The sequence below is a fragment of the Trematomus bernacchii genome, unplaced genomic scaffold (genome assembly GCF_902827165.1).
Source record: "Trematomus bernacchii unplaced genomic scaffold, fTreBer1.1, whole genome shotgun sequence".
Lineage (NCBI taxonomy): Eukaryota > Metazoa > Chordata > Actinopteri > Perciformes > Nototheniidae > Trematomus > Trematomus bernacchii.
Window position 1 is genome coordinate 647054 of NW_022987821.1, and position 27328 is coordinate 674381.

A 27328-nucleotide genomic window follows, 5' to 3' on the forward strand; every position below is an offset into this window, starting at 1 on the left:
ATGAAATTACAAGCCTCAACTGTTAATTACTTTTTGCAACTTCCTCTAATAGGGATACAGTGAAAAAACAAATATTGAGGACGGAAACACATGTGTGTAAAGAGAAATATACATATATACCTATATACATTAATATATCAATGAGGTTCGGAAAAACATGCTTTATATTTACTCTCTTGGGTCCTCTTTAGCTGACCCCTGACCTCTTTATGGCAATAACAAAGTGATTTAAAGGCAATTATCAATAAAACAGTTTTGCTTAATAGAAGATGTGAAACTTGAGCTGGTGCTCCAGTTTCAAAAGCAAGGCAGTAAATCACAGCTCCCTGGCAGTAAGACTCTGCATCACTTTACATAATACTGTGCCGGTTTGTTTCAATCAGCACCGTCTGCCCAAAACTCCCAGAATGCATAAATAAATAAACAAACAAACAAACAAAAGTTCTATGTGCCATGCATTCCTCACGTGGAAAGACCTCCCCACCCACCAAATGTCCATTGACACTCAATTAAAAGTTGCCAGCTGCAAACAAAACGTACATGCCTGTGTACAGTAATGCCACTGTGCACGTATTCAGAAGTGTTTCCTATCGATCAGCGAGGGCCAAGCCTTGAGGTGTCGTGTCTGCCCACGGAACAGGCCCCTATTAACCCTGTCCAGTGCGGTTCACTAATCGCTGTTTATCCAAGAGCCCAGAAATAGAAGTGTAACCTTACTCCAACTAAATTCAGATTATTTCGTTTTGTGGGTGCCCCCTGATTTGATGCTATTTGGCCCTATTCACAATTGGGCATCCTGAGGGAGAAAGGGCACATTTGAAGCTGTCTAATATCTCAAGGGTGGGAGTCAGGACGCCCAGAAGGCTGTTTGCTCATAGAACCTCATATGTCACTTTATGAAACCATGGCTGGAAAAGCAGCAGGATAGCGGCTAGCTAATAGGCCGAATGGGCCGCAGTATCTGCCCATGTGTGCAAAGTAATCCCCACCAAGGTCAGTTACTTAAATTCCTCCCTGTGGAACTGCTAAGCAAACACAAACTCTGGATAAACTCTACATTGATAGAGGAGGGTATGGGATTACAGATGGGCTGAGGACACATACAGTACATGTGCCTCAATGGGTACACAGAGACTGGTTTGTATGGCAGATGTCATCTCCTACAGTGAGTCCCAAAGTTCTGCCCAGCCTTTCAGCCATTTCAGCTCATGTGATGAGTTATAGTTGGTGATTAAGACATTATTAAACACTTAAAATGTGTTTACAACTGAAGTGGCGTATAAATAATCTATTAGTTGCTCATGTAAATAATAAAAAGTAGGGTTACAGCTGTTATTTCTTTAGTTTATCAATCATTTTAAAAGCTTTTTCGTGATGTATGACATGTTTCCAAAAGAAATGTGAGCACATCTCTGGTAAACAAAAGATAAATCATATTTTTCAATACAAACTTTAGCATGATGTCTTTAATTGAGTACACCCCTAATAAAAAGGGGGTTGTTGATATAAAGCGTGTTCATATTACAAGCCATATACAGCATGAATGTATAAGGAACTTCACCAAGTTGAAAAACGTTTGCCAACACAAATAACTCCTCAGAATAGGCCAAATACTAGAATCCTGATGATTTGGTGACATAAATTACTAGGCAATTCAAGTTTGTAAGATAACATTACATTACATCTGACTTTGAGTGTTATTTTGACAATCAGCGATAAAAATCCAGCATTGTTTCATCCTTAGACGTTCTCTAAAACATAGTTTACCTTATGTAATAAAGCTTAAGCAAATAATTTCACAACAGTCTCTAAATCTAAAATGCATATTCCCAAAACAAACACAGTTAGGTTTAGTTTTACTGTAATGTTGGCTCTTATCAACTGAAACAGGCCCCTAAAGACATCCTCATGTTCATTTTTCAGCCTCTGATAATGAATGAGTGCGCTGTTTAGTGTTTGGCTTTGATTACACTTAATTAAGGCTCCCTTTGCTTGGACTACTGATGAGATAAGTACAGGCAATGAGTACGGGGGTTGGAAAAGTAATTCATCATCTGATTAGTGGGAACGCAAGAAATGAAGTCACACTTACATAAACTAAACAGCTGGTTATGTGTTTATGCTAAATGTAAATGTTCCTTGTTGTGCATCTGAACTGCAAAGGAAAGAGTCCATACGGGTAAGGAAACTAGCTTTCATGCATGCACAGTTAACAAACGGGTGCAATGTGCAACATCTCACTGAATGGAAATGTTTACCAAATTGCAGTACATAAATCCTTACATGGAAATGTTGGCATCACAAGTCCCAAGTGGAAAAATGCTTATGTGTGTGTGTTTTTGTATGTGAATGTCCAAGTGTTAGTGTGTTTGTTTGCTGCTTAGCAACAAAGTGATGCAGGAGCAAATTAGGAAAGTTTTTGCTTTATTTGCTCATACAAATCTTTGTGAAGAATCTGCCACAGCGTTACGTACTCCCCAAAGAGACAAAATAAAGACCTGCTAAAAAGTGCTCTGTGAATGTGTTAAGTTAATGCGTTGCTTTACAGTCCAGAAGTTCAAGCCTCAGCCTGGTTATATGCTGATGTCAGTATTACACTATTCACTGACATAACTGTTTTTCCTCTAACAAAGTTTCTACCTTCTAACTAAAAGCATTTCACCAGGAAACAGACTTTTTACAAACAGACCATGTCTCCTTTATTCAAAAACCACTACACTTTATTGCCATGTAAAGTAAAGCATTAGTAACACTCACTTTATTTGGCCAACCAGCTACCCATCTCCATTTTTCATTGGTGCCATGACTCGGATATGGTTTGACCAACAGCTGCCAACATACAGATGTGGTATGAGACTCAAGTTGGTACATTTGACAGATGGCATTAATAGAAACCTCAGAAACCACAAAGCGCGTGCCTAACTACCTGGGACTTAAAAACTGAGAGGCACAACAGATCCTAACCCAATTTTAGTCAATACGTTCAAGATTTGAAATGCTGTTTCTGGCTTTATGGTTAAAAGAAAGACCTAATTTGCAACAAAATGCTGTTTTTTGTTGTTGCTATGCATGGTGCAGCAGCTTGCTTTTCTAATGAATGGTTGGATGGATTCAGTGTCTTTGCTGGCCATAGTGAGCACTTAAATGGACTTTTTTATTGGCAAAAATCATGTCTGCATGCTTTGTAAATTCTGGGTTACTCGCTAAAGGGCGACACCCAGTGGCCACCTGCAGTAAGTGTTCAAATGCAGCACAATTAACAAAAAAGTGCAAAAGCAGCACAAAAATGAACTATTTGTATGTCATTTTAAGATAAAGCTAATTTTTAATGTAGTTATCTCATGTGTATATTAAAACCATACATTTTATAAGATGTGACAGCATTTGTCAAGCAGTTAAAGCGGAAAAACACTGAAAACAGGCGTTTTTGAGTTTACATTGGATAGTTTCTACTTTAATGTCTTCCAAGCAGTGGGTAATGAAGCTCTTATCCTAAGCACCAATATTAATAATAATAATATTTTTTTGACAGTTGACATCTAGGGAGGGGAGTGGTTGCGACTTTTTGACTGACTATCAGTATTTTGTTACCTCGTGGCCACCGTAGAAGTGTTAGAACTGAATCATGTGACGAAAGGATGTCAACATTACCGTCCACTGCTCAGTGCTCTGTGACACCCAAAAAATACCACTGAGACGTTGTTTTTCCTCTAGTTCAACAATGAAGACGATTTAGTTCTGCCTACTCGAAGTAAAACTATATGTTAGCTATCCATTGTTTGGCTGTCACTGCACAGGTATGCCGTTTTTTGCCAGTTAACGACGGTTAGCTGAGCTAATGTTAGCTGTTTATAATGCTAACGCTAAACAACCATGCTAAAATGCATTGACATGTACACAAATGTATTAATTAGCACGCTGAAAATGTTTGTTATCAGCTGCTAAAGAAGGAAATGTTCTTTATTTATGTATATTATATTGTGCTAACATAATGCCTTGTTTCAGGATGGCTGCACCTCACAGTGGACAGTCCTCCCTTGTACACAGCTTGGCCACACTCCTCCGAAATGATGGTAAATGACACTCTTATTCACATACACTCACTTTACCCTATGTGTACATAAATACCAAAATACTTTGGTCGACAAAAAGGTCGTGTCAGTGAATTAGGGCTGAAGTTCCACCTGCACAATGCAACCAAAACAAGAGCTGGGTGTATTCATTCAGACAGGAACCTATTAAAACAAAGCATGATATTTAAGTCGTTCTTCGTAATTCTGAAAATCTGATGTTGCTGACATGCTTTGGTCCTGCTTTGACATTGCTTAGAAACAACACAACAAATGACATTATTATAACAATATGCAAACTATGTGATAAATCTGTTTGATTGTCAGAGAAGATATACCATAGGTATTTTTGCATAGTCAACCCTCATTTAATGTAATTAATTCAATAGTGGTTGAAGCCTTTTTGTCAAACTCAAGTTTCAAAAGTTATATTTCCATTTCTTTATTATTATATAGAATTTCTTCATGTCTTCTTTAACAGTTGTTGCAATTTGCTGCAGATTAAAGTGTACTATTAGATTCTCCAGAGGTAACTGAGTTGTCTCTCCTCACCTCCAGGAGCCTCGGTGCTGGACGGCAGCTCCACGCTCACCCTGCAGGCGGCCAGCTTGCAGCAGCTCACTCGGCTCTTTGAGCAGTACTTGCTGTCCAGGAGCCAGCAGCATGGCTTCCTGGCGCTGCCCTCCCACCCTGCGGACACTGCCTCTCTGCTGCAGCTGCAGTTCCTGTTTGACGTGCTGCAGAAGACCATCTCCCTTAAGGTAAGCTAGGGCCCCTTAAAATGATTTCCATTGATAGTCATGATAGGCTCCAAGTGACCTCTATTTGCTATTTAAAAAGTCTATCTAAAGCTCCTCCCAAAGCTTCCCATAAGTAATTGAATACGATTCGATAATACTTTATTGTCAGATGAAGTCTGAAATGATTCCTGCATCACAGAAGCTTCATTTGCAACCTCAACAAGGTCACACTTTAAAAAAAAAAAAAAAGGGAACTATCATTTAACATAACTTAATTAAATCTATTTATTTAGTTATCTTTTAACCTGAGCGGTCATTAATTGTTGTAAGATGGTGTGTTTTTTTGTAATAGTGGTAATAGTTGCTTAAATATCAATGTACCTTTCCTGGAGTCCTTATTTATGACATGTGGTGTCTTTATTTCAGCTCATCAACCCGCCAGGGGTCAAACTCCAATCTGTGGTGAAAATCTTCCCCTTCAAGTCTCTGAAGTGTTTGGAGGTATGAACCCTTCATTCACTAATTTCTACCTCTCAGTCTTTTTTATTTCACGCCTGCTTCTAGCTTAATTTTCTAATTTGTCTTGAAAAACATTAAGATTTGTATTGTTCTGTCTTGTAGCTAAAGCGAATCCCTCCACACTGTCTGGAGGGACTCAGAGGAGTTTACTCCCAGTTGGAGGTCTTCACATGTTCAAAGAGCCTCAGCTCCCTGGAGGTAGTTTCCTTTTTGCAGCATATTTTCTTATGGATCTATTTTGGGCAATAAAAGTAATTTATCTGTGTTCTCGTTGTTGTTTTTTCAGGAGCTGCTCTCTCTGTGTGGAGGTGACCTGAGCTCTGCACTGCCTTGGCTGGAGCTGCACACACTCAACTTTAGCTACAACTCTATTGTTTGCCTGGACCAGTCCTTAGTGAGGAAACACACACAGATGCATCATTACTGACCTATGAGCTGATCACCCCCTAACTTTAACCTTCTTTTTCATCCGTAGAGTTTACTTAACGTCCTGAAATCCTTAGATTTAAGCCATAACAAGATTCAGGAGGTTGCTGAATTTCTTAAGGTTAGGTTATTTATTAAAATTCTACTTTTGTTTTCCTGCTTGTGACCACACCTTGTTTTGCAGCTGTCTTATTTCCTTATTTCCTGTTTACAGCCCTTGAGTGAACTGGAACACTTGAACCTGGGCTACAACTGCCTGCAGAGGGCGCCAACGCTGGCCCAGAGTGCCAGGGCCAAACTCGTCACACTCATCCTCAGGAACAATGAGCTGGAGACTATTAACGGTAAAATCAACTCATACATAGTCAGGGTGTTTCTCATGTTGTTCTTTAAAGCATTCCTGAGTCAGATCAGGGATACAATCACAAAGAGACAAAGCAACCTGAAGAGGAAAACTGGAAAAACGGGAAGCTGATCGTACCACACTGCCAGCTGTTTTCGTAATCCATCTGTTTTTCTTTGATATTGTTTATCAGCACTCAGTCAAACATTAGATCACCTTACACCTGCCTGTTTATTATGTCTGCTTGGATTGGAGAGCAGAACAGCATGAGGATTTGAGCTGCAGGTTTCCTTTTATGTCGACGCTTTTGTGTTGTTTATACTGCGTGTTCTTGATGTAATCCGTCTTTTCCTGTGTGGTTAAACAGGTGTGGAGCAGTTGTCTTCACTCCAGCACTTAGACTTAGCCTACAACCTCCTGTTGGAGCACTCCCAGCTGGCTCCTCTCTCCCTGCTGCACTGCCTCAACACAGTAAGGAAACACATGCACCCTGACACATTTATTTCCCTTAAAATATCAACTTTACGTAGCGTGGTAAAGCAGACACTGTAAAAATGTGATGTCTTCTTCCAGCTTCACCTGGAGGGCAACCCGCTGTTCTTCCAGAAGACACACCGCACCGGCACCGTCAGACATCTCTCCCCTAAGGCTGCAAACATCAGAGTAAGACATTATTCTAGCTAGACGTTTATGCCATTTTGAATATAAAATAATGATCATAAAAGTTGTTTTGGAGGCATCAGCACAGGATGTAGTATATTCAGAATCAGAATACCTTTATTAGTCCCACGGAGGGGACATTTGCGTAGTTACAGCAGGAAAAAGAACCACAGACAGCTTAATGTTACATATGTTAAATATGTGACATGCATTTTTTTTTAAAGGACTAAGTTGCATTCAAAGAATGGGTGCAAAAGGGCATAACAGCAATGTGTACGGTTTCAGAAAAGGGTGAATTGATGGGTTTTCAGGAATTACAGGCAAAATATGGTATTACAGACAGGGATTATTTTAGATACATGCAGCTAAAACACTATTTTGTAAAAGAGATAAAGCTGAATGCAGATGAATCTGTAGATACTGTAACTGGGGTGATTGTGGATGCGTATCAGCAGAAGGGGTCCCGGATAATTTCTGCTTTCTACCAGGCTTTGGGGGGAAACAGGGGGGAATCGACTATCTACATAAAAGCAAAATGGGAAGTAGAGTTACAAATTAAAATTTCAGAGGAAGAATGGTTTCAAATGTTCGAGACGCAATTTACATCCACAAACTCATTAGTATGGAGGGAATTCTGCTGGAAGAACCTGACTCGCTTTTTCATAACACCCAAAATAAAGAGCAGGCAACTTGGTGTACAGCAACAGTGTTGGAGGTTGTGTGGCAACATGGAGGCTAACCACTCACACATTTTCTGGAACTGTACAAAGATAAGGTCATATTGGGAGAAGGTTAATGCAGTTGTCAAAATTATTTTGGGTTATGGAATCCCAAATACCTGCCCGGTGATGTATCTTGGGAACATTAAGGATGTTGTGATGGGAGGCGATCTATATTTGATTAAGGTTTTACTTGCAGCGAGTAAGAAAGCTATAACTAGGAATTGGCTTAATGTGAACGCTCCGACTCAGGAGCAGTGGCTGGAAATTGTTCAAGATATTTTCGTCATGGAAAAGCTGACATATGTTTTGAGAATCCAAGAGAATGCATTCAATAGGAAATGGGAAAAGTGGAATATTTACATGGTTGACACCAATGAGTAAGTGAATGACTAATTCAATCCTGTACGGTATGTGTGAATATTGAAGGTCTTCAGACAACTAGTATTTATTGTGCTTTATTTTACAACTGATTTGTGTGTATTATGTTTTCTTGTTCTGTTATTATTGTTGTGAAAACTCAATAAAAGCATAAGTGTAAAAAAAAAAAGGACTAAGTTATGATATAATAAAAATATATATAATAAAAAATTAAAAGTTACACAATTTACAAAATACACACCTTGTAACAGTTCTAAGGATTTAGCAGCCAGGTATACAATATAATACAGCTTTATTTATAGAGCACTTTAAACCTCCAGACCAAAGTGCTGTACAGGCAAATAAACAAAACAAAACATACAAAAAGTAACACAGCTCAGCTACGAGTAAAAACAATAGACAATTTAAAAGCAATAAAAGCAACGCTCTAAAAGATGTTAATACGCTAAGGAGAAGAGGTGGGTTTTAAGAAGCGATTTAAAAGCAGGCAGTGTGGAGGCCTGTCTGATGTGCAGGGGCAGATCGTTCCACAGTGTGGGAGCCGCTACAGAGAAGCAACGGCCCCCTCTGAGCTGTGACTTCATTCTGGGCACATTCAGGAGCAGTTGATCCGCTGACCTGAGAGGGCGGTTGGGCGTGTAAGGGTGTAGCAGCTCAGAAAGATATGGTGGGGTCATGCCATTTAGAGATTTAAAAGTAAATAAAACGATTTTGAAATGAATCCTAAAATGTATTGGCAGCCAGTGGAGCGAAGCCAAAATGGGGGAAATGTGGTCATATTTCCGTGTATATTACAGTTATTAATGGCATTTATATATTGCACATATTGCACATAGTTTGTTGGTATTTATTCAAAACAGCAGTTGAAGACAAGCACATCAGCTAAACATCTAGCAGGTCCAACAACATAAGACTTCTTGGAGCTACTGTAAGCAACAGTTAGCGGTTAGCAGTAGTTTAACAACAAACAAAGCTTGCTGTCCATCAGGAAACTCCATAAATCACATCATAGGGGAAACCAAATGTAGAGTTGAGTAGTTACACTGTGTTGCTTTAAGTTTTGGGTAAGCTGGTACATTTCCAAAGTAGGCTGTGATCTGAAAATATATCCAGCAGGTGTTGGCTCAGAAGACTTATACTGTAGGTATTGATCTATTAAAAGCATACCCTCTATACATTTACAAAAGAGCTCCAAATCAGCTGCCTCTGTACCACTGAAAACTATTTCTACATGTTTTGCTTTTCTTCCAGCTCAAACTCAACGGTACCACGCTGTCGTCATCTGAGTTATCAGTAAGTTTCAATCTCACATAATCATCCCGGGGTGGTCAACGTTTGTATATGTAATGGGTGAACTGTACAAGGTTGCATTTTAGAAATGAGTTTTTCTGAGTTAAAAGTCAAATAACTTTCTTCTGCAGGTTCTGCCCAAACAAGGCCAGCTGATTGTCCCTGTACAGACTTTACCTCCTGTTGCCATGCCGACAGAACGGAGTAACCAGGATGGGTCCAGTGGTGCCGGGGAGCTGAGTGACAGCATGTCAGTCGGAGAAGTGGGAGTCACACGCCTTCGGAAGAGGAAATCCAGAGTAAGAGAGCTCCTGAGTGTTATGTAGTGCTTTTTTTATAATGTCAAATATTTCATCTTCGTTACTTAATGACACATTTTTCAAATCATTCTGTGTTTCAGAGTAAAGTGAAAGTGCGAAGGGCTAGCATATCAGAGCCCAGCGATACAGACTACCAGCCCAAGCTGCGTTCCTCCTCACAGAGTGGGTATTATAGCATGTCTTTCAAAGGATGCTGTTAACATATGACTTCTTCATCAGAAAAACAACACTTTTTTTATGATACACTTTTTATTATTTGGTGTCTACTACAATTTTAAACCAGATGAAGGATCATTGGACGTCTAAAGTTATATAGAGAAACAAGCTAAACTAACGTTAGCGGTTAGTTTGCAGCCACTCTGTTCTGTGTCTAATGCAGAGACACAGATTTTAACCCTGAAACTGCTTTATTCTTTATTTTTTTGCAGGTGAACACATGATACAAATATTAATATTGTGCGTTTAATATGTTCTTCCTCCGCTAGGCATTGTTCTTCCTCACCAGCAGGAGATCGAGCGCATGTCCAGCTTCAGAGATCAGCTGGGGGAGGATTGGCTGAGGTACCAACACCATCTAGATGAAGTACAACCCTCTACTGTTACCACCGCTGTCGTCAACGGCAACCCTCCCCCTCCCCCTCCTCCCCCTCAACCCCTCCCCAACGGCCTTAACACCACCACATGTCCATCTACTAGTGTACAGTCCATGGAGGTCCCAGAAGTCCTCCCGCCTCCGCTGCTCTCATCCGAGCCTAGATTGGAGACGTCTATTGATGCAGACTTTGAAACAGAATCCACGCTCCAATGGCATGGCACCTTAGAGGAGAGCACGGTGGATGACCCTGTGGAGAGCCAGGAAGTGGGGGGTTCACCTGAGCCCAGTCCAGGCTCCCAAAAATCGGTCAGCAGGGAGAGAGCAGACACCAAGGAAGAAGAAGAAGAGGAGGAAGATCTGGGAGGTAGGGTACTCGATAGATGAAAATACAAAGACTAAATCAGCAAAAACTCTTCTGATCTCCTTTCCTTTTTTGGTTTTTAGTGGACCTCTGTCACCCTCTACTTGTGGGTGTCTTATCTGACAAGGAGGAAGAAGACGGAGAAGGACAGACGGAGAAGGGGAGGAAGAGGAGGGAGGTGTTCCTGTGCATCAAACAGGGCCTGGTGCTGGAGGTGGACATGCAGCGCGGCCGGGAGAGGTGCCGCCTGGAGCTCAACAGCCTGGCCCGGGTGGAGACTACAGAGGCTGCCTGGACCCGAGGGGTGAGGGCAGGGGTGTGGGGGTGTAATGGTTCATTGATCAACCCTCTGTTAAAGGTCTTTGCAGAGTGGAGACATCCACACGTCTTGAAGAAACGCCGCTCTGCATTACTATGAGTTACTGTTTGTTACTATTTATTAGTACTTATGTGGTTGAGGGGGGTTGTCATTTCTATTTAAATCTATTTGAATGAGGGAAAGTCCAATTTGTTTCCTCTTCCGTATTGAGATTCTCATTTAAACGTATTGATTTTCTGTGTCTCTCAGGAGACAGAGGAGATGCTTCCAGCTGTGGAGCTTCATTTCGACTACATCAGCAGAGACAAAAAGAGGAGATGCTACGTCGTGCTTGATGATGATCCACAGCAGGCACTGCAGGTTAAAACACACAGAAACTCACATTCACACACACACACACACACACACACACACACTTGGGTCCTTTCGATTTGATTCCTTTTAAGAACCGTTTTTATCTTTCAAGATTACAAGTTCACCCTACTGTGGAAAAAAACGAAACTGACAGATTAATCTACCCACCCACATACAGTGAGTCAGAGAACACGCACATCACCTAGAACAACACGTACCTATAGGACGAGCCCGGTCATGTTAACAGGCTGTGCTTTACTCAAACCCTCTTACCTTTTGTTTCTCAATGTGCTCTCAGCATCACATTCTGTTCCAGGTTAATTACCCTGCTTACGACTTTCTGCTCTTTTATTGTCCAACATTAAATCAGCGTCGGATATAATTCTAAGAGCAGATTCCAGTATGTCATGATGATTTATGCTTTGTAAACAAACGCATTGCTTCAATGAAAAGTATAAAACCACAACCAACACCCACACAATAGCTGATGATGGCCTACAGCAGGGGTGTCAAACTCAAGGCCCGGGGGCCAAATCCGGCCCGTGACTTCATTTTATGTGGCCCACAAGAGCTTGGAAAGAATATAATATGTTTGTTATTATTACATGCCGATTTACAGAAGCACGTTGCCCATAAACTACATGTCCCACAATGCATCTCAAATTGGACTTGTTTCTCAGAATTCAACTTGTTTCTCAGAATTAGAATTTTTGTAACCTTTTACAAGCTTCATGCAGCTCCTACAGTTCCTAAGCTTTTAACAAGAAAATAGTTTGTGTCTACTTGCCAGAGAGAGCTTTTTTTCTCAACCAAATATCATTTAGCTGGGATTTTACACGAGCTGGTGACAGCCGATCAAATCCTAGTGAATGTTGGATTGGTTTCTCAGTAAATTAACTTTTTTTATAATGTTCACTATCAACAAACTGTTCTAAAAACCTAACTTTTTCTCCGACCAGGCCTTGACGGACGTGCTGACCCATGTTGCCGAGGAGAACCAGCAGCGGGAGCTCCTTCCCAGCTGCGTCCGCCTGCAGTGCCTCCGCTGCAGGGCAGAGTTCACGCTCAAGAGAGAAGGACGAGATGAGCTGGCGGGGGGGAGGGCGAGGAGGAGAGGGGCCGCCATGGTACCTGACAGTGCGGAGGAAGAGGGCGAGGAGGAGGTGACACAGTTCCATGACGACAGCAAAGGTGAGAGTGATGAAAGGGGGAGTAATTTAACCAAAATAAAAAGATAGCAAGTTCTTTAATATCAAGGAAAACGTGGTCATGAGTTCCACTAACCAAAGCCTTTTCATCTATTTAAAGGTACACATATTTAGTACATACACACATCTGTATTTCCCTTTTAAATACAAAGTTGAGAATTGTTGCTGGGTCAGTGCCAATTCATTAGCCAAAAAACTGTCATATCTCATCGAATGTACATCTGTAGAGCCTGGCAAGATGTAAAAGGCACCCTAAAGAGGAACAAAGTAACAACATGACAGAATATGAATAAGTAAATATGTGGAACAGGGAGAAAAAAGGGTTAAAACAATCATCATATTTTGGACTTTTATCACTAACCAAATGTTTAAAGGAACTTTGAGAAAATCTGTAAAAACAAATGACAATAAAAATTCCATTTGCGCACAACCGTAGGTGAAACACGGGCCCAAGCAATGTGATGTTTGGCTTGGGTTTATATCTGAATCAGTCATCCATAGATGTCAAACAATCCCACACACATGCCACAGCCTCAGCTCTGAAAGACTTTTTTTCCAATTCATCCCTCATACTGAGACACGCACATTGAGTCATGCTTCAGCCTGACGAACTCTAAACCGGCTCAAAACAAAACATTACATTAATTTTAAATTTTCCACTCAAATCTGTACTTTCATTCCTCACTGTCAGCGGCCTTTGTTGTTGACAAATTGGACAGAAAAGTGGCAAACACAAGGTCGCACATGTACACCTGGAACAAGTTATGCAAAAAAAACAAATGTTTATCGGGAGTTGACGTCAAAGCACTCCTACTCGACTATCAGGTTCCCAAAACAAACTCCGAGACGAGTTCAGCATCTCAGGAGTTATCTCCCCTCTTTCATTGCCATGTATCTCTATAGTTAGCAGTGGATAGATGACACCCTTCGCTCCAGCATTTGGACTAAACCTAACATTAAGACCTGTTCCGGCACGCACACGCTGCACAGGCTTTGTCCCGCAGATGTTTTGAGGGCTTTCATGGATCAGCGCGCCTTTGTTTGTGTTGTTGTTCGTGTTTCAGGCTGTAAATACCTTTTGTCATTCGCACGTGTCTAAACTAAGACATTTGTTTGCTTGTGGGTAACAGACATACATGCCCTGCAGATACGAAAAAGAAAAAAGTCCACCTCATATGAAACTTGTTAGGAATGAAGCATGTTTCCTGCCCATATTCGTGCATACAGGTCGTTTGGTTGTCAGAATCATTAAACTGTTCCCCTGTTCTTCAGCAGGGATGGACACAGATGATTTTAAAATGAAACACTCATATTTCTGGTTAGGTTAACACGCAGTCAGTGGAGAAAGTACTCATACATATAATGCTTAAGTAAACTGCACAGTGTACACTACTCTATCATTAATAAATGTCCTGCATTCAAATGGTAAGATTTGCAGCAGATGTAGAAGTACTTTAATGCCAAATTGCATATTTCAGATTAATACAGTATATTAGATCACTGTTATAATTTATTGAATTAATAATATCTCATTTTAATTTTAGGATCTGTATGAAACTAGGATTTTAATCTGTACAATACAGTTTGTAGGCTCGTCCAGAATTATATTTTATTATATTCATCCTTAACCAATATTGCGCTTAGATATTGCAATTTTGACAAATGGTGCAGATCTAGTTTTTTCGGGTCTGGTTGCCTCCGCCAATAACCTTTTTTTTCCTCTTTGTTTTCTCAGGAGACATTAATATTTGTCCAGAATGTGGTAGCGATCACGTTGTCCATGTGGATGGCCAGACCACTCCCTACAGCAGTACCCCAAACAAGCACTCATCCAGGCCGGAGAGTGAGGACGATCTTCTCCATGTGATCCACAGCACTCGGAATGCCAATAAGGTCTTTCAGAAAACAGTAAAACACTTCCTCTTTGTCCATTTTATATGTATTTCCCACCAACTCTTCTCTCTGTCTCAACAGGACGATTACACAGACGGCAGTATTAGCAGCAGTCCAATCCTGGAGGCCGCCACCACCACAGAAGACCCCGCCTTCTTCACTGCCCAGGGAAGCTCCTTCTTCATCGGGGACGCTCAGGGGGATTCCTCCAGCCTGTCCTACAACACAGAGTGCCGGAGTAAAGAGGATCTGGCTGGGAGCTACCGCTACACCGCTACAGGTGCTACACCACCTGAAGTCCAGGCACCTCCTGCAGGAAGATCCACCCCTAATGGTGGGTTGATAAACATTACATTACATATCATTTGTTAGACGCTTTTATCCAAAGCGACTTGCATACATTCAGTACTGTGGACAATCCCCACAGGAGCAACTTGGGGGTGAAGTGTCTTGCCCAGGGACACAACGACATGCTGACTGCAGTGGCTTGCTATCCCCCTGATTCGAAGTCCATCACACTATCCACTGAGCCACAGCCATCCATAAACCTTTGGTTAATCCATTCATCCATTTTCTAACGCTTATTGTCGGGGTCTCATTCATTTGAGTAGTTATTATAATTATTTGACTATACTCTGATGCTTCGACATGTAGGATTGGGAATCGGGTATTAAAGTGCATTCTGTGAGTGTTAAAAATGTCTTTAAGGTCCTAAATTGAACTCGGTGAACCCGGCAGAAGCCCTGTTTTTTTTATAGCTGCAACTAATGATTGGTATTTTTACAAGTGAGGCTCCAAACTGGTCCAGACTCGAGCCCTAATTTTCCTTTAGACATCACGTCACAGCCCACTCACAGTGCCATGTTTCACCCATTAGTTTGTTTTCTTTAATCACTTCTGCCTGAGTGGATTTAAATCCTTCCTATTGTGAGGAGATGGGGGTAATTATTGTGCTGCCCTTCTATTTAAAAAAACTAATTTTTTTTAAAGAATGGCAGAAGTTACACCTTACTTAGTCCACTTAAACTACTTGGAGCAAGAAATATAAAAGATGTTTATAAAAATTCAACAAAGCTTGGCACCCAGTTAATAAAGTGGACACCTATCAATTGGGATCTGCTGGTTTGATGAAAAAAACTGAAGAATTCCCACAACATAGTACTTTGAGCTTAAAGTTACCAAAAGTCCAACTTCTTCTCATTTAAAGTGATCTAAAACAGAAAAGTAGCAAATCCTCCCATTTGAATAGCTAGAAAAACCGAAACAGTTAATATTTTTGCCTAAAAGTTCACATCCTGTCAGCTGTGGTTTTTTAACATCCATAATAACATTTTGATGTTGGCAGGACTGCTTATTGGAGGAAAGCCCAAACAGCAGTAAATTATAAATTATATTTTATGACTTGATTTGAATTTGGCTGTTCACATGGTCATTGTAAAACACATGGACTGTGGCGTGCGGTTTAAACTGTTTACGTCAGCCTCATAGCCCTCTCTAAAGATATATTTAACTCTTAATTGGAAGCGAGCAGAGATGGGAAGTATTTTGTGGATATTTTGTGGTGCAGAAATCCTCCAGAGCGCTCTGTATCTCTGTGACAGCATCCCGCACATCTGTCTGCCATTTTTAGATGAGTGCAGGAAGACAGATTGGAATTATTACTGGAAGTGATGGGAGAGGATTGAAAGTCTGAGAAAGGGAGGGCTAATAACAGCTTTCTGTGTCTTTTTGGAAATGCTGCAGTCATTCTAAAACCAAAGTCTTAGGACAGTGAACTCATCCTAAACACTGACACTAAATATGGTGTCCTTTTTCCGTGACACAGAGCACCCCTTGTTGTCTCTTCTGAAGCAGCTCTTTCTTTTCTAAAGACAAATCAATGTGTCTCTGTGCGTCCCTCCTTCAAAAAGAAATGTGTCTTAGGGTTCAAAGGCCTCTTTAAACTGATCTCTGTTTGCACACTCTTCAAATGAAAGGCGTTGCGTTTGTTTTGGCCCGCGCAGGTCAGCACCCTGTCATTTCTGATTAGCTCTAACCATCCATCAACGCTCAAATAACCTCCAGTGCAGTTCATTGGTGGATTTATTGCTCTTAAATGCCGTCCTGCGTAAGGGCTGCTGGCTAATGCTCCCGTCTGCTGCAGTAAAAGCTGTCGCCATAAAAGTGAAGAAATATAGGTTTGCATTTCTGCCAGAGAACTTCACTATTAATGTGAGATATCATCGAGGGAATCCATAAAGTCCACTTCATTTAAGCCGCCTATTGTTTGACATGTCATGTTAGATCACTCATTTACATTTTCCCTGTAGATGATTTGGACTTCCTGTCTGAGGACTACGAGGCGGTGGACCATCGGCTACAGCTCTTCCTCGATGTGGAGGTCTTCGAGGAGGAGGAAGAAGAGCTTCACTCTTTCCTCAAGGTATGGAAGAGTGAGGCAACCGTTTTGGAACCGCATGGTATCACTAGGGTTTCTTTACTGAATAAACAAACATGGCACTAGATGAGCTTTAGAACAGAGCCAGGATAGCTGTTTCTAATATTTTTGCTAAGTTAACCGGCTATTAAATGTAGCTGTATCTTTAAAAGACGGACCTGAGAGTGGAACAGCTTTAGCTAGATGGATGAAAACACATTCAAACCGTTTTTTTTTCACAAATCTCTATTGTGAAATAACCAACTCCTTTTACTTTGGCAGAAAATAATATGTTCATGTTTGAACTGCTTACAATAAAAAACAATAGTGTTTTCAGGGCCTTTTAATCTTTATGGAGCTAATATTAAAGCAGGAAACAGTGGCTGTCTGTGACTGATCGTCCAAATTCTACAGTGTAATGTTTTTATGTCGCTTTTATTGCTTCTTTTGTGATTGTGGTTTTCAAAGTTCCTCGAACATATCTCTCTTATAGCCAAGAGATTCCCGCTTAATGGGTGGTGACAGCTTATACTGCAACACTTCAGCTGCGGTTTCATCTCCGTCAGCCAAGATGAGTCAGTTAATCTCCACGCTCCATCTTCGTCTTCTTCTGGAGCTTTTTTTTCCAGCCCCCCCTGCTGGCATTCTCTGAGACCCTCTTTTAATATGCACTGCACCCTGGGAGCTCTTCAAGTCAGACGGATATTGCTTTTCTCTGTCAGACACCTGGACGAGCAGCAGAGAGCCGTACAGGACCAAGCCAACCACAGCTCCATTCATCTTAGTTCAGTTTATTTATCTAGTGACAGGGCCGCTCGCTGTTCACTTGTTTTGACTTCTTGGGTTGTTTTAGAGAACGTTAAGGAAGGCTTTGGTCTAGAGAGGTTTGATTTTAAACTCCTATAGAGCCTGTGTAAAACTCAAAACTGCTATTATGATGTAAGTCAGAAAAAAGGCATATTATATAGAATAAGTCCATTGGCCCAAGGCAAACATACAAATATATCTGAAGTAGAAGGACGATTTATTTCAAGGAATAAAGTCAAAAAGTCTCAACTAAAGATACGAGGTTGAGAGTAATCCTTAAGCTTTTAAGAATAATCGCCCACTCCAGACAATGTGCATTCAGCTTAATGTCATGCTTCCTTTTTACTGTGTGTCTTCAGATGTCAGCTGTGAAGTTTGGGGAGCCCGGGCAAGTCCCCTCTCTGCTGGTGGTGTCCAACATGCGCATCTATTTCCTGGAGATGACATCAGAAACCCAGTGAGTAGAGCCACTTCACAGACTAGAAACAAAATAATAAGTGGCTTACACTGTATAGTGATATGCATTCTTGCAGTATTATATGCATAACACATATCTTGGCAGTATAAAGTCAAGTCTGTGAGATATTTATACAACACATTCCAATTTATCAAAAGGGTAATTAAATCCTGCTGGAGTGGACAGAGGTTCAAAAGAGGGCGCCACTCTGCAGCTAACAATTATGACTTGTGTGTGTAGTTCCACACACACTCCAGATAGGATGTGGATTATATTGCATAACCTGTTTTCTGGGTCACATCTTGAGAACACATTGACCTCGTAGTGTCTCTGGACTGTGGAGTATTTGTTTTATAGTTTTAACCCCTTGTATTGCTTTTTTTTCTCTCCTACCACACGCATGAAAACTTTACAAGAAAATAATGCTAATACACCATTGAATATTGTAATATACATGTTATATATATTGTGCACATTTGTACTTCTTTTGTAAATTTAAATATTTGTCTTATCTGTTAAAGGACTTTTATTTAAATATCTTTATTCGGTTTTATTTTATATTTTTATTGCACTTGTTCTAACTACCTATGTGTATTTACATGTGTATATACTATTTTTATTATTATTTATCTTATTTTATTTTATTTTATAATGGAAAAACTGTCATTAAAATCCCACAGGATAAATGAAGTATTGTTATTGTGATTTTTATGATGAAAGTAACTGTGACCATAGGAACTTGTTCGTGCAAGAAGTCCAACTATTATTTTGACCTTATATTTCCATCTTTAAAAAAAACAAGGTAATTCATAAGTTATTGCCATGTAAAGTAAACTCTGGCTTAACAAACACATTTTAAAGTGTTGTTCTGGCAGTCACACCTCCAAGTGTCACAGGTCATGTAAACCATTTCATCTGTCTCGCTGCGACTACATTTTCACTTTCTGATGCCTGATTTTCCTCCCAGCAGAGGCCAGCTCTCCGATTGGCTGCAGAAGCGGGACAGCCACCCAATCATGGAGCTCAGCTACCTGGAGGTGGGACTTGGCTCCCAATGCATCCACATGGCGTTTGGGGGAGTGGCCTACACCCTCCTCGTGAGGGACAGTTTACGCTGCAAACGCTTCTTTGGCCTCCTGACAGGTAAAAGAAACACTGCCAAACACAATGTTTAATGTATGGAAAAACATATAAAAGTGTGTGTGTGTGTGTGTGTGTGTGTGTGTGTGTGTGTGTGTGTGTGTGTGTGTGTGTGTGTGTGTGTGTGTGTGTGTGTGTGTGTGTGTGTGTGTGTGTGTGTGTGTGTGTGTGTGTGTGTGTGTGTGTGTGTGTGTGTGTGTGTGTGTGTGTGTGTGTGTGTGTGTGTGTGTTGTGTGTGTGTGTGTGTGTGTGTGTGTGTGTGTGTGTGTGTGTGTGTGTGTGTGTGTGTGTGTGTGTGTGTGTGTGTGTGTGTGTGTGTGTGTGTGTGTGTGTGTGTGTGTGTGTGTGTGTGTGTGTGTGTGTGTGTGTGTGTGTGTGTGTGTGTGTGTGTGTGTGTGTGTGTGTGTGTGTGTGTGTGTGTGTGTCACAGGCATTGTGCCACAGAAACTAATACTATACCATATGTGAGCGCCGTGACGCAAATCTCTGCCCCCCACAGTATTGGGTTCACACAAACTGAGCACATCCTGCCCAGCGTCTGCACGGGAGGACCAGCGGCCGAGAAGAAAACCTTTTATTAGAGGGGGCTCGGGCCTGGAATGTCTGGAAAAATATGGAAAATTAATTTGACAATCTCCAGGTCCGTGAAGTAAACAGGAAAACATGTTACATTTTGGGACATTTGTAACAGACAGTGGAGGGATTTTCCACCAATTACTGTTTCGTATTATCCATTAAAGGGTACAAAACATTGAACACAGGCAAAAAAGCTTTTAAATTCAGCAAACAGACACGCTGATTAGAAGAGCAGTCTCAACTTTTTCCACTACTCCCCGCATCCAGCTGCTGTCTGAGGGGGCTTCTGTCCAGCTTTCACTCACACACAATCAAGCAGGAATATTCTTGGAAGAACATGAAAAGTGTTGTTTGGTACATATTCTTCTAGCAATTCATTCAGTTTGACACAAAAACGTTTTAATTCATTACATTTTTCCGTTATTTTACCCTGTAAAAAATCAAAAGAGACCAGGCCAAGAAGGCAGCATATGAAAAATATTAAATACAAAAAAGTCTTCTTCTACCTAGAATAATGTTATAATAAAGCAAAAACATTTGAAGCATCACATATCCTAGGGAAACAATGACTAGACCCATGTTACATATTTGTGCTGTGTCATTACATTACATGACATGAAAATGTAACACCAGATTGCCTGTAATGATATCCTTTCTTTTTTGCACACGCATCAGCATTGTGGTCGTGTTTCCCTAAATCCAACCTATCCTTTTATCCCTCCATTTTTTCCTAGCTTCCCCTGTATCCTCTGGGAGCTTTTTTACTTCTATCCAAATTCATAAACAGCTGATTCAAGCCATTTTTTCGTCGCCGAAATTCATTCCAGATTGCTCTAACCAAGAGCAAAGAGCTTGTCCAAGACATGAATAATAGTTTTCCTTCCCTTAATTCTAAACACTTACACATAAAGTATACAAGGTCTATATTTCCTTAGATCCGTTACAATCTAAGCTGTTATTGTGGCAAACTATGTATTTCCTAATGCCGAATTAACCTCGAAACAGCTGTTGTAAGATTCTGTCAGAAGTACGGGAAAGCTTAACCAAAACAAACTCGGTCTATTGTCCAAGCTGGCTCCCATCATGTGCACGAAGATGAAAGCTGCAGTGACGGAGGACTCTGAAGTTTGAAACTAAAACAGTTTTCTGGATTTCAGAAATAAACCCAGTCTTGACACAACTTTATTGAAACAGGAGAGATAACACGAGACCTCTGAAATCTGCAGCCAAGAGACAAAAGAGTCCAGAATTTGTGTTACTGATCTTCTGTTGTTGTTGGCATGTTGAGAGGAATATGTCAGTCCTTTGTTGCACTCGGTAGGAACGATGAATGTATTTGGGTTAGGGTGAAATGCCCCCTTTTTAGGTGTTGTTTTTGAATCCGTTCCCTTTTCATACTGTCCCGTCTCCGCTGTCCGACGTATCAAACGGGGCTTTGGTGTTTGATTTCGTGTGAAAATCATCGGGGGCATTGTTATTGGTGTTGTAGGCAGCCAAACAGTCTGGGACTGAAACAAGAGGAAGCAGGAGTATTGACACAGAGCAGAGCACCAATCAAAGCCTGTTGGGGGTTCTAAACGTGCCCGTCTGGTAACCTTTGCTTGCTTCTGATTGCGATTCTACATGGCACCTTGCTAAACCTCTCCATGTTAGCAAGTTATAATAGCTTTAGCTTGGAATGACATCCTCTGTTTCTCCTCAGCGCAGATTTTTGTGATCAAGCTTTGTTTCAGTGTCAAGTATGTTGTTGAGGCATTCAAACAAACATTTCAGTTTCAAAATGATTACAAGGCCGATTACAGAAACGAATGTGACACTAAAACAATACAAGAGAGAGAACAGGGCAGGACTGTTACATTTTCTCCAACAGCAACCTTCAGCATCCATTACAATTTAGCAATTCAACAGTGAAGCCATGTTATATGCTTTCCACAAAAGATGAAGGGTTGTGGTGCAAAGTTGGTTAGTAAAGTGTTCACTGCAGTCAAAATGTTGTATTTAATTCATGTCTTACTTTGTTTTATAGTCACGTTATCTCAAGTGTTTCTACAATTTTCTAGAGCAGCATCAACTTCAAATCATTGATTGATTTTTATCCAGTTTTAATCCAAATTGTTACAACACAATGTTAGATCCTGGACTATTTTGACTATATATTCTAACTGGATGAAGGATTGTATTCACTAGATGTCTGGAGTTATTTTAAAAGAGCAAACTAGCAGTTAGCTCCTTGCCCCTTCCTTCCTTTAGTGTCTTACACGCACCATGTCCGTTTGTCTGGAAAAGGAGGAGACCTCTGTAGATATTTAGTCTCTAGTTATTAGAAAAACAGGCTTAGCAAATATTTGTGTAACTCGGCTCGCATGCCCCTCCAGGACATCAGTTGTCTGCTGAGCAGTGCAGTAGGAACTCAGATTTGTTTTACATGAAACTGCTTTATTTAACAGTTTTCATCATTGAGTCCATTTGTTCTGGAGAGAGTACCTCTATGGATCATTTGTTGACCGTTTCCTTATTGTACGAGACGGGTTGAAACCTTTACCATAAGTGTGGAAAGTTGGCACTGAATTCATGGTCAGATTCTTTTGTCAGACAGTTCCTGTTTAGATCATATTAGACGGTGTTGTGGTCAGGAAAAGTGTGTGTGTTGTATTCAGAAATAAAACGCCTTCACACACACCTATAAACAAACTTCTGGGAATAATGGAATGTGTTTTTTTTTCCTGTGGAAAAATGATATTCATGAGACTCCCTTTTCTGCTCGCTGCACCTTCCTACTTCATAAGAAGGATTTTGATAATCTTATTTTCCTTTCAGTGTCCCTTTAAAATCCTTTTTTAAAGTCCGTCTATTGTAACTTGAGTGTGGAGCCACACTACAGATACCCTCTTATCCCCGTATTGTTGTCACACTCACTGATACGCTACAATTGGTAAATGTGAGCGTGACACAGTGCATTGTGTTCCCAGCCTTTTCTCACCCACGGGTTCTATGGAGATGAAATCTTACACCTGCAACGAGAGACCTTTTGGCTTTTTTTTTTATCATAGTTATAGAGAAGGAAGGGGTCTCAGATTAGTTTGGCTTTTGTGCTTTCAAGAACTTCTGGGTGTGACGTCTTTTTAGTCCACTGTACCTTTTTCTGTGTCCTTCAAAAGCTAAAAGGAAGTTTTTTCTAGATGCTGTCATGCCTGCAATTTGCTATGCTGATCTAGGCTTACCCCGTAGAAATCTGTAACAGTTTGTTTTATCAAAAAGTCAACAATGACTATCGAATCCAAAAGGCATCCTCTATTTCCTCCCAAACGTCTGATGAAAGTCAGCGCACATGCTTCCATTTACTCCCAGATGTGTTTCTTACACGCAGCTCTTCACCTTCACAGCTGTTCCAACAGGCTCAGAGCTGTAATGCAACGTTGGTCGGCTGATAACTATCACAGTCTAAATCACCTTTTCTTCTTTGGTTTGGAAATAGGTTTTTAATCTTTGGTCGTTTAGATATTACAGTTATGAGTATAATCACTATGGGTTCATCGGTTGATTATTTTAGTGTTAGTAGTAATGTAAATAGTGAAAAATAACCATTACTCTCCGATATCCAAGTTTACATCTACAAATTGCTCATTGTACTCATTAAACATATCCATAAAGACACGCAATTTACAGTAATATGAAGCTAGGAAACCAACCAAAAGCAATAATATGACAGAAGTCTGGTTTTATAAAAGTCCAGAAAAGAATGACCTTACTTCTCACGTGATTTGTTGCCTAAGGAAAAATATTCCTGATAAGTTTAGGGTCTCAATCACTAGTTTGCTTTTTGGCTTTGGTACCTTATGATTGACAGGTTGATACTGCAGTTTGGTTTGGGGGCTGTCCGTGTTTTGGTATTGAATCTTAAACCCTTTCAAAGTCTGTTTTCAGGTCATAACACTTCAATCGAATAGCTTGGTTACCTACAATCGTCTTGTTTAGTTTTCAAATGTATTTAGCTCCACCCTCATGTCACTTCTGGTTCCATAAAACAAGAGGTCCAATATGCCAAACTCAAGGCCTCAAAACCTGTCTTACAAATAAACACATTGATATTTTGAATTATTTGTGTCCTTATTTCCTCAGGAATTGTGCGCGAGAAGGCTCACAAATCCGACAGCAAGCTGGAGTCCATCTCCACCACGAGACTCAACCCTCAGCACCATCTCTGGTACGTCCCACAACAGATGCAACGAGACAATGGCAGCCGTCTGTGATTTTATTTGTGAAAATGCTGGAAGATGTGGTCGAAATACCGTTGTGTAGTTAGAGTTAAAGGGAGTTCTCACACTGCACACATCTTTGCTTGATTACAATCAGCCTTTTCTTTTTTGGACTTCAATTTGTAAAGCAGGCACCACTAAATTAGCGGGTGAACCACATCTTAATTTGTGCCATGTGTCGCGCAACAAATCCTGACTCATGCACCAGTACTTTCTCAACACCTGATATTTGGAGGAGTTTGGGTGGTGGACTTTGTGGAAACACTCTGTAAAAGTCCCTCATTCCCAATGTCACTACTTACTAGTACAGTACTTGAGTACATCTAGTTACTTTACCAAGCCAAACATGCTTTATCCAGCTTAACCCAGGTACCACTGCGCTCTTGTATCTTTAAAAAATGTGTCATCTGCTCGATAGTCAAATAAATGGAGACGAATCAGAGCAGCGCCTTGATGTGCAGCGAGGCGCTAACCGCAGTCTCACACTTCCTTGGTTTTCACAATCCAAGCTCTGTCAGCTATTATTATGTCAATTATCCCCTTTGCTTCACAGTTACTGTGACGCCCAAGTGCTTCCATCTGAGACAGCATGGCAGCACCGCCAACCCTGTTATATATGAAAACACTGGCAGTGGTTTTATTATTGTAATGTTATTGATCTCTTCTGATCTTTCAGGCCTCTGGTGTGTGAAGACATCCAGGCAGACATGGAAGATGGGCAGCTGCAGTTTTTCTACATCCTGGCTTTTGTTCTGCAAGGTGACACTTATTCAGCAAAACACATACGTTGTGAACTTTATTTTGCATCACGTTTTCAGCTCACTATTTTTCTCTCATATCAGGTCATCGACATTCCTCCCTCTGACTGAGAATTGCCTTGCACTTGTTGAGTCTTGAGATCTGTTCGTCCTTGTAACATGTCATATGTTATGATTTCTGGAAGGCTAATTACTTTGACTTTGCTTGTTTTCCTGTCATCTTGATTTATAGTCGTTTTCAAGATATTTCTCAGTTGTATTTTGGTCATCTAGCTCACTATTATAGGGATTATGTGACCCTATAATATAGAATAATAGCCAGGAAAGTATGTTATTTGCGAAAAAAAGATTTTATTTCAAATAGAAACTCAGGGAAATATGTTATTAGGATGTGATTTGTGGGCTGATGTGAGACACCTGTTTCTGATCCCCATTAAACGATGCATTAAAGTGTTGTTTTGACTGAAATGAGTGACAGAACAGTGCACATTATAACTCACTGTCCGTGCTTCATGAAGCAAAGGTAGCTGCAGGCTACACACAGCTGTGCACGCCTGTGGAATTTGAAGTGCCTTAATTTAGCATGCCTAGATCTGCCTTCTTCCTCGACTGCTCTACTGAAGACAGGAGCGTTCTGACATGAAATATAAAACCCAAACTAGCAGAAAGGTCATAAATATTTGTTAGTCGGTAAAACTTTTATGTTTGAATATGCAAAAGATGTCATGCTTACTCTTTGTGAATTAAGGAAACATTTACCTACTTACATAGACAATGTTAGTAAGGAATACAACTTAATGTGTTTTCTTTCCACTGGTAAGGAAACATGTTATGATAGAAAATACCCTAAAAGTGATGTTATTGTCTTTCTTACAGAAGACATTTGGATGCCCCTGACAGTCCTGGCCACCCGGGAAACCCTGTACCTGCTCCAAGAGGATCACCAGTGGTGTAAAAACCCAAACAACACTGAAAACAATGAAGCCAGCAGCGGGAGTGTTGACATTTTAGAAACGCTGCCCATCAGCTGCGTGAGCTCAGTCAACCTGTGGCCATCAGATCAGTGCCGGATGGATATCAAGCTTTACGATGAGGTGAGTATTCAAGGGTGGAGAGATGCACAGAACACACAAGAAAACACTCTTCTCTCAGACCAAATTAGAATCGTTTTTAAACACATGCATGACTGTGATTTTTGTTTTCCTCCTGCAGACGGTGAAAGAGGAGAAGATGTGGTGTGTGCGCTCCGATAGCGCTGAGCTCCCGCAGGGTCTGCTGGCCTGGGTCAGAACACAGTGGGAGGCCATGTTCGGAGTAAAACTGCACACAAGCCTGCAAGACAAAGCAGCATAATGGGGGGAGGGCTCGACTGTGTGCGTGTGTGTGGGGGGGGGAAATGTTTAGTGAGCGTGAGCCGAGGTTGTCTTTATTTTCTCTCCCCGCGCAGTCTGCTTCCATTACGCTTTCACCGTCTTTTAAGGCAACAACTTGGAAATGATTGCACTCATTCATGTGGTACACAAGCCTGTGAAAGCACTGGTTGCATAATTCCCGATCCCCCCCCCAGATAGCATCCTGCTTTTCCACAGCTCAAATGGAGTGTGCCTTGTTTCTGAATGCACCTTAACGTGTCTCGTGTTCTTCAAATCACTGTGGCGTCTTGCAGATTTGAGTTTTGGGGGCTTTGGGTTTGGATTTTTTTCTTTTTAAATATCCCCACCCCCCCCCCCCTTCATTAATCTAGACAGAGCCCTTCCTCGCCGACTTAGGGTGCAGCGTTTTGGGAAATCACGCGCTCAACACGAGGCTGGGGGTGCTTTTGAAAGCTTTAGGAGGGTGTCATCTAGGTCACCTCACACCTTCCCACCCCAATTAGGGTCTCATGATGTGTCTCAGCATAGTGTTATGTCAGGTAAAAATAAGAAATACTGTGATATTCTCATAATATTAACAGCTGTTATTGTCTTTAAAACTTGGGAGCAGATGTTTTTTTTATTAAGCTGTATTCTTTTGTTTATCGTCCTCATTTCTGTTTTGATAAATGCAGTGGATTTTCATTACTAAGTATAAATCCTTGTGTTTCAAATGTTGAGCATTATGTATGTAACCACTGCAACGTGTAATCTATGTACATATTACAACCATGCACAGTAAATATAAAAACTGAGCGGAAAGATTAACCAGTTAAACTTATTTATGAATTTCTTAGCTTTGTTTTTTCATTATGGTTTGATGCAAAAAGTATTTTATTTTTATACAAATACCATCATAAAAAATACATTGGATGTATCATGTGTATAATGGGATAAAAATGTGTTTGTAGTATTTGTGTGGTTTCTTTTTCTGGAATAGGTTCACATTTAGTACATTTCTCACGTTAGCAGCAGGCAAGAAATGTGAAAAATCCTAAATGATTGTCTTAAAATATGTTACGTTTATATGTTAATGTTGCAAATGTTCTGTACTGCAAAGAAGAATCAAAAAAGGTGACAGAATGTTAAATGTCAACCTACAGAAAGCTGTGAATGACATCATTTTGAACCCTTTATTTGACTGTGATAAAACAATAGCATGCACAGCTGCTGTCTGCTCGGCCACTTCTGCTTTACTGCTGCAGGGTAATTGCTACATTATTTCTGGCTGCAGTTAAAAGCTGCACCAGTGAAGGAATGCAAAAAAATCTGCAGAAGACGTCAGGGATGTTGGATCCAATTTATGGC

General features: G+C 40.7%; 1 protein-coding gene across 2 annotated transcripts; it reads left to right on the top strand.

The window, feature by feature from the left end:
- Positions 1-3636: 3636 nt before the first annotated feature.
- stk11ip (serine/threonine kinase 11 interacting protein) lies at positions 3637-26933 on the top strand. 2 transcript variants are annotated; one of them, XM_034151593.1, is made up of 26 exons: positions 3637-3797; positions 4006-4073; positions 4629-4831; positions 5237-5311; positions 5432-5527; positions 5616-5723; positions 5805-5876; positions 5970-6099; positions 6466-6569; positions 6672-6761; positions 9110-9151; positions 9280-9447; positions 9549-9630; positions 9954-10427; positions 10508-10728; positions 10993-11103; positions 12057-12288; positions 14041-14198; positions 14280-14532; positions 16508-16620; positions 17781-17878; positions 18846-19021; positions 23714-23798; positions 24527-24609; positions 25485-25702; positions 25821-26933. In XM_034151593.1, the coding sequence occupies exons 2-26, from the start codon at positions 4007-4009 to the stop codon at positions 25959-25961; spliced, it is 3600 nt and encodes a 1199-aa protein (XP_034007484.1). In that variant the 5' UTR covers positions 3637-3797; position 4006; the 3' UTR covers positions 25962-26933. The 2 variants fall into 2 exon arrangements, with proteins under 2 accessions (XP_034007484.1, XP_034007485.1); XM_034151594.1 differs by having other exon boundaries at positions 18849-19021.
- Positions 26934-27328: the final 395 nt, after the last annotated feature.

What these genes read in the sequence shown, in the direction of transcription:
- stk11ip (XM_034151593.1), top strand. Translation starts at nt 4,007, where the DNA reads ATGGCTGCACCTCACAGTGGACAGTCCTCCCTTGTACACAGCTTGGCC. An exon ending in AGGTTGCTGAATTTCTTAAG is followed by an intron (nt 5,877 to 5,969) that starts GTTAGGTTATTT and finishes TCCTGTTTACAG; the next exon opens with CCCTTGAGTGAACTGGAACA. An exon ending in CCTGGCTTTTGTTCTGCAAG is followed by an intron (nt 24,610 to 25,484) that starts GTGACACTTATT and finishes TCTTTCTTACAG; the next exon opens with AAGACATTTGGATGCCCCTG.